Here is an 8,304-nt window from a genome sequence, read left to right on the forward strand (position 1 = left end):
TTTTTTAATTAAAAAAGCATTAATTTTTCATAATGTTTAGTGAAATTATTTGGTAGTTTGCGGTGGGATGGGGATTCGGGAAAGGGGGTGGGGGGGGGGCAGATTTTTTTATAGGTTTAAAGGAGGGCGCGACCAAAAGAGTTAATCGTTATAGCTGTGGTGTGGACTTCCCTATCTGAAAAGTAAAACAAGTAGAACATATTGTATAATATATTTAGGGCGATAAATGTTCATGGGAATTATTTAAATTATCTCTTTTTTCAAAACATGGCCCAGAGGTTATCAGCTTCGAAATATAAATAATTATCATATAAACCAAAATGTCTAAATCGGTGGAATGATATCTTAAGGATGACTTGTTTACTACTAAGTTTCCTAAAGAAAATTTAGTATATTTAAATATTTATGTATTTTTATTGATTGATTGATTGATTCCATGAACCTTGGGAATTGGAGCCTGTGATTTTGAAAAAACTCTTGCCTTTTTTGTGGGTAAAATGCATCAGATGGTCCATAAACGGTTTACTTATGAGCAGTCTGTGGCTGAGATTAATGTGGCTATAACTATGCATGAGGAAATGTGCCAAAACCAGACGTGGAACATCTGTAGAGACATGCCTCAGACTGGATATGAGATTTAGCTTATAGGTTGCTACACAGCAGATGACACAACAGATGAATCGTTAAGTACAGTTTCATTTTGTAGCAAAGTTTCTCATCAATCAAGAAGAACATTAGTGTAGTAAAAATTTTGGTACGACATCAATTCACACTCCCATCATCCATCAGGCCGAGTTTCACTGAGCCGCGCATGGATGCCCTATGAGCTCATTTCATGGCCTGGCAATTGCGCGAGGTATCATATGGCGCAATCTGTCTCTTACATTCCAGTAACAAGGGTGTGAAAGGACACTCGCGTGTCACAACGTCGACTCAATTTACAGCGCCAGCAGCAAAGCTCTGCGTGGCAGAGACAATGTCAGTATGACAAAATGTGCCGTGAAAATGTCCTCAACCAAAAAATCTAAAGAACAGAAAAATTTGATGTCACAAACACGGAGCACTTCAAGATCAAGACTATCAGTAACTATGGTGCCTAGTGACAAGAGGTCTCATCTATTTAGATGAGTCATCAAGCTCACATAGCCATGTGAAATCATTGCCAAAACGAGGACAACTAGACACTAACCAACTGCAGTGGCTAACCATGCTTGTCAAGAAACGTTTCAGATTCAGTACAACTTTAGCTAAATGAACAGCATCTGTTGCATGCATCAAAAATTGTGTTTACAGTAAAGTGAAATGTGGAGGTTGTAAGTTTCTGTCTGAAAAGATGACAGTGTATCTTTTTTCTACCCAGTATTAGGGCCAGATTTACAGATATAACAGCTTGCACCAGCGCAAACCTTCTTTTGCCATTAAAAAACTACTGTCAGGATTTACTAAAGACACGGAGTGAAAAATTTGCGATGAAAAGGCGTGGACATATTGCATATGCATTGTAGGAGTTTCTCTTTCAGACACAAAATTTATAGGAGGAGAGAATTTAAATGAATCATGCAAGGTGATTTACTAAAGTTTGCAGTCAATTTACTGGTATTTGCTCTATTATTTAACACCACAAAAAAGCATGTCTTAATCATTTTGCTCATTGCCCTATGCTCATTTGCGCTGCTCTTGGTAGATTGTGTTGGTCATTATGGAAATGAGACGGCTGGATCTGTTTTCTTTCATTTGCACATTGTCAGTAGATAACCTGCAGAAATGTCCACTCCCATCAGCGCTTTTATGGGATTGCGCTCTCTCGCTAATTTGCCCTGTTCAGTAAATCTGGCCCTTAATGTTAGATATATAAACCTGAATTCAATTCTCATTTACAACTTCAAAATACCTTACATTTTGATTGTGATGCATTTTAAAATATGCATAAAAAACACACCAGAAAAGTTTATAAAACTCAATCATTTCTGAAGTCAGTAAAGCTGGCCAGTATGTATTTTGCAACACAGTAAAAATCTTATCAAAACTGTTTCTTTTAATTTTTGAATTATATGCTTTTAGAAAAGGTTTAAACCAGAAACCATGATTTTCTATTAGACCTATTACCTATTACCTAAATATATGATATATATTAATATATAATACATAAAATGTAATATTTTAAAATGATAAGTGTGTAAAAAATAATTGTCTCAATCACATGTAATATACAATAGAAAAAAAGTGAACTTTGACAGCCCTAAACAATACAAAAAAAATAAAATAAAGAAAGAAATAATACAATTTCTCCCCAGATTTCTGGAAGACCTTCTAGTACACCTGCTGCCCCCTGATCTAAGGGGCAAATCTACATTATTTTCTGTGGTAATCAAAGTTGTTGATAGAGCCTAATTAAACCTTGAACATTTCTTTAAAACAAATATCAACCAAATTTGTTTTTGCCTATTCAAGACCACAGTCAGTCCTAGACTATATATTGATCCAGTCCTAATCGAAATTTGATGTTTTCCTGTTTTCTAGTGGTATCTGATCATGTTGTGCTACTGTAATGCATTTTTGAATGTCAGAAAAACAACTGGACTGACCTACAATGATCTCTTCTAGCAATGAGAATGCAGATGTTTTTATGTTGAAGATGATTTCCCACAGTTCAGTCTGTCAGAGAAAGCATGACGACCACAAACATGTGTATGATTTCAAATGCAACTCTCAGTGGAATACAACAACAGAGCCATTATCAACTGAGAGCTTAGTCAATCAATGCCTACGCCACTGCTACGGGGTCAGAGATGTCAGCCTCTGTCATTATTAATTGTGTGTGTTTATGTGGAATAGCTTCTTTGTGCTTGGTGGGATGGATTTGCAAATGAGAAGCTTTGCTGTGAATCAGGCTTCACTGAACTGCCTGATTGACTCTCAGCAGTGAGAGAAGATGGAAAGATTTAACAGAGAGGAGGGAGAAGACGGTTTTAAATGAGAACAACTGAAATCATATTTACACAGAGTACCTCACTGTGCGGCCTGTGGGTGTTTTTTTTTCCATCGGACAGAGTAGTGGGAAGTCAGGGTGATACACACACAGGTGTTTGTGTGTGTGTCGGTCTCACTGGAGGTAAAACAGATCTGGGGTAATAAAAGCCAAGCGAACACCCAGTGAGCTGAGAGGAAACAGAGTGATCCCTCGAGACATGGAAGACAGGAAGACAGAGAAACAAGGACTGAGCTGAAACATGATTGTAGGTAGACACAGAAAAACTGGTGGAACGTCACTGTACATCTCACATCTCATTATTTTCATGACAGTTAAGTACATTTTCCCACAAATTCTCATTACTATTATGTGGTGATTTAAAAATCATCAAAATTACATTTTCATTATTAAAATCACCATAAATTAATTAGAACAAACACTACCATGTGGTGTAAATACTTTGTGTAATATAAATATTTCCAATTTCAGCAAATAAAATTAGATTTTAGTCCTATATATATATATATATATATATATATACACTGAACAAAATTATAAACGCAACACTTGTTTTTGCCCCCATTTTTCATGAGCTGAACTCAAAGATCTAAGACTTTTTCTATGTACACAAAAGGCCTATTTCTCTTAAATATTGTTCACAAATCTGTCTAAATCTGTGTTAGTGAGCACTTCTCCTTTGCCGAGATAATCCATCCACCTCACAGGTGTGGCATATCAAGATGCTGATTAGACAGCATGATTATTGCACAGGTGTGCCTTAGGCTGGCCACAATAAAAGGCCACTCTAAAATGTGCAGTTTTACTGTATTGGGGGGTCCAAAAACCAGTCAGTATCTGGTGTGACCAGATTGGTTGTATATATATAGGACTAGAGAGTGGTTACATAAAGCTCTATTACCCTTGCTGCCTACCTTATAAATCACATAACCAACCACAAATGTCTTCCAATAAAGTATGGCATAAAATAGTTCCCAGAGTGTTTTATCAATCTCGGATCACAAATAGATGTTGACGCTTGGATTATCAGCATCAAAAACAGTGTCAGAAAAATAAAGTATGTTTTTAGATGTTTTTAAGAGTTGGCTTTCTTTTATAGCTTTATTTGAATTGCTTATTAGTTAGTTCAAAACTAAAATAAATCTGATTTGCCCTTCAACCACTAGCTGTTTTTGTACAGAGCGTATAAATTACACACTGAAATAGCTTGACCTTTATTGATATCCATGCATTTCCAAGATGCAATTGCAAGACACACAATCCCCCATCCGTAGGGACACACACATGCACGCAAGTATGGCTCCTGAAAGATTTACTTGGGTCCTAAATCTATTGATTTGTTCCGTCTGGTTGCATTGATCCTTCACACATCTATTGAAGTTTAGTCAATAAAGGTAAACTAATTAAAGTTTCTTAATTCAACTAAACATAATAAGCAGCTAAAAAAAAGGAAGTACCTATAGATTATTATGATTGAAAAATGTTATTAAATTGTAAATAATTAAATAAATGCTATACAGCTGGTTTTTCCATGATGAAAAAAGTCATAAGTTCGGAATGACACGAGGGTGTTTATGATGACAGACTTTTCATTTTTAGGTGAACTATTCCTTTAACAGAGCAAAACTTGCTCTTGGTGCTAAACCTCAAGAGGCTTCCCAAACATGCTGTGTTTTTAAAAAGACAACAAGTCAGACATAAATAATGACTGAGGTAAATAAATAAGGTGTACAACATGCTGTGCTGAAAACTATTATGGCTCAGCTTTCTGAGTGAAACATATTGCACATGTAGAATGTCACCCTCTCCTTAGTAACATACTCTATTTTGTTAATTGTAGACACTTAGCAGCCTCGTTCATTTTTTCAGAAGCTGTTTCTAAATGCCGTCCAATAGTTTCTGCCTGTTGAGAAGGTTTAAGTGAGTGGTTTAAAGTCAGCAGACCAACAGGCAAGAGATTTTTTATCATACTAATCTCTCAGTAGGTGGTTAGTTCAACAGCTAAAGAGTCTGCCCAAGGTGCAGGAGGACAGATTAAAGAGCAACTTGTTATTTAGGAGAGACTGAGCGAGAGAGAGCTGGAGCTTCCTGTAGCACCAGCTGCATTTCAGAAGCACTGGTTAATGAGATAAACATAGGTTCTTCAAATCCTCAAAGGACCTCAAGCTAATAAGTCTCATCCCTGGGTGGTGTGAATGCAGATATGGGCTCTGCACATGCACCTGCTTGAGAAAATATAGAACCGGTGATGAAAGATGTTGCATGTGTTGCATTTTAGAAAGGAGTCTGTGGCTAGAACTGGATTAAGCTCTCTTTACAAATTATTAAAAAAAAGTGATAAAGGTTTGTAGAAACTGAATGAAGCATGAATCTAAAAATAATTTATGCCAAATTGTCAAACAAACCAGTGACGCTTTAGCTTTTTCAAACTTCTCATTGTTGCCATAGTTGAACACAACAGTGCAGCCAAAGATGCTACTTCTTGAATTTTCATTCACATTTCTCATTACAGAAATAAACAAACGTCCACCAGCGTTAATCTACTCTCCTGTCTGAGTTGTTTTGTCGGACAAATGGCAGATTCGACGTTATGATTGGTCAGATCGCCTGCCAATCAAACTGCCAACGACGGGTCAATTATACTTTTGCTAATGTGACCTTCAAAATGGATGCTATAATTTAGGTAGCGAGACAGTATAGCTTTTTCTCTGCCATGACAGGAAAAACTGATCTTAGAAGTCACTTTACCCTAATGCCCACTATTGCGCCCCCTGTGGCCATATTGAGAATGCATTCTTGTTTTGCACATTATTGCGTTCTAACAAATTTAATTTCAGAATGTTAAATCAAGCTTTGTTTGGGGCTTTTATCTTTATCAAAATATTGAACCATTTCCTAACAAATAGGCGCTGTTTTGCTTTTTAACGTGTGAATGTTTTACGTACATTTTTTCTAATGATGCTGGATAAGATTTTATTCTTTATTATATTTGTTGGTTTTATGTGTTTGTAATCTGTTTGTGTGAAACTTTCTGTGCTGCCATTTTGGCCAGGACTCCCTGGTAGAAGAGGTTTATATCTCAATGGGATAATTCCTGGTAAAATAAAGGATAAATAAATTTAAAATAAAATGTATTACATTAATACCATTGAAGCACCAGTTTATCCATTACACTGGCTGACTTGAATTTGTAACGCCTACTGTAGCAGAACGCCTCATTGCTATTTGTCCATGTTTTAAATCATTTTGATAAATACAGAAGAACTGAAACTTTTTTTGTTCTCTTAATTTTAATAGGTCTATCAATATATGCATGAAACAATAACAGTGAATGGCTGTCCAGAGTATCAAGCACGTGCCACAGCTAAGGTAGGTCTGACTTTATTTATTTCCAATTCACCTGCCCTGTGTTTCTGTATTACATATAAGCTAGACTAATACTAACAACCCTTTTCTGTAGTCTAATGATCAATAAGATGGAATCATTTAATACAAACATTTTCAAATGTGTTTCTCCGCAAACTGTCTTGATTTGATAAACACAATCAGCAATTAGCCAGACCTGCACACAAACACTTGCCAGTTGTTTTTCAGACACTGTTACTGAAACAGCATTCATTCAAATTCATGCTGTGCGAAGAGTGCACTCTTGTGAGAAAGAGAGGAGACATAAAAATGAGAGGGGGAGGGGGCAATAGCATTTCTGAGTACTGGATGAGCAGAAGTGCCTTGCTGAATCTCAGCCTCACTACAAAACGGTTCTTTTGGGATGGGTCACAATCCCCAGTCAAATGTGGTAATTTTTTTTCCGCAGCGGTGGGTAATATCTATCTATCAGTCACTGCAGCATGCCAGATATCTCAGATCGACTTTAATTATATTTTGAGGAATAGACACTTTGCACACCTGAATGGTTGCAGGCAGGTGCGTTTGACAGATATGAATGAAAGAATAGGCTAAAGCTTGCAAAAAACTCTCTTAATTCAGTGCTTTAAAACTTTTTCACATATCAGAGTTATATTTTAGTTATATAATGACATATGCGAGTTATTTTTAATACACTACCATAAGATTTTTAAAAAATGTTTTTGAAAGAAATTTCTTATGCTCACTAAGGCTGTTAAAGTTAAAATGTGTCTTGAGACTCCTGTTCTGTTTCATTCCTGCTCCGTTTTTTGAGAAAAAAAAAAAAAGTTTAAAAGAATCCTGACCCTGATTGGACGATCCTGAAACTAGCCTAATTATAGAGGGCTCTTTAAGACTGATTAGTCGACTAGTCATTCAAGCAACCCACCAACTGGTTGATTATGAAACAATGTACTTATGCACATCCCAACATCACATACAGGGACATACACCAATCGGCCAAATGTGAGAGCCCTGCCGGTTAAAGGCCACACTAACGTCCAAAGACTTCCACCCACCATCTCTCTCTGCATGGGTGCACAGACCAGCAGACTCGTGCACAGTTACACCGTTAACAGACAAAGAGCCGAGCGAGACAGAAAACAAAGCACGCTTGGATGCTACAAAGGATGCTAAGCGGTACCCTGCAATACCTTTTTTTAATAGCTCAATAGGCTGCACTTGTGGGTGTTGTTGTAATTATGTTTCGATCCCAATTAGGCTTGAGTTCAGTGTAATAGTCTATTAATTATGCAAATCCGAGTGAAAACAGAAGACTTTAGTTATTGAGGACCTTCTTTGCATTTCAATATCTGAAATGTTCAAATGTCTCCTGACATACGCTAATGATTGCGTTTTAAGTGGTCATATTCAAGGTTTGAAATTAACACCTGTGTGGCGGGTAACGCTGTCAAATCACTAGCCAGTTTGGCGGGTTACTTTTCGTAAGTTATGTTCACTCATTCATTTCATGGGGAAGTTCATGCAAGCCAAATCTGCGCAGGTTTAGCGCAAATACTGAACTCGTGAGACATCATGACATTATCGAGTATATTGCAAAAAACAAACAAAACACACCTACAGAGGCACGCATACGCAACGAGATGAAGTCTGGTTAGAGTAGACCAACACAGGCTTTAGTGCGCGTGCGCATTTAGGGTGCTTTCACACTAGCACTTTTGGTGCATACCCGGGTTCGATTGACGTCAGGGTTCGGTACGTTTGGATGATGTGAACGCGGTCTTCCGAACTCTGGTGCGCACCCGCGAACCATACCCGAGTCCGCTTAAAAAGGATGGTCCGGGGTACGGTTCAAGTGAACTCCGGTACGCTTCGCTGCTGATGTGAACGCAATTGTACCAAATCACGGAAGTGAACCGCTATTAATGACGTATTATTTGATAAAAATG

The 8,304-nt window shown here is 37.3% G+C and overlaps 1 protein-coding gene across 1 annotated transcript in view; it reads left to right on the forward strand.

Annotated features, from left to right (window-relative positions):
• LOC107749079 (protein lin-7 homolog A-like) overlaps positions 1-8,304 on the forward strand; it is a 46,446-nt gene that overhangs the window by 21,080 nt on the left and 17,062 nt on the right. Inside the window, exon 4 of the mRNA XM_016564127.1 lies at positions 6,287-6,358. Within this exon, the coding sequence (XP_016419613.1) occupies positions 6,287-6,358 (72 nt within the window). The remainder of the gene's footprint in view (positions 1-6,286; positions 6,359-8,304) is intronic.

Source organism: Sinocyclocheilus rhinocerous, unplaced genomic scaffold (genome assembly GCF_001515625.1).
Source record: "Sinocyclocheilus rhinocerous isolate Xijiao unplaced genomic scaffold, SAMN03320098_v1.1 scaffold1642, whole genome shotgun sequence".
NCBI classification, from domain to species: domain Eukaryota; kingdom Metazoa; phylum Chordata; class Actinopteri; order Cypriniformes; family Cyprinidae; genus Sinocyclocheilus; species Sinocyclocheilus rhinocerous.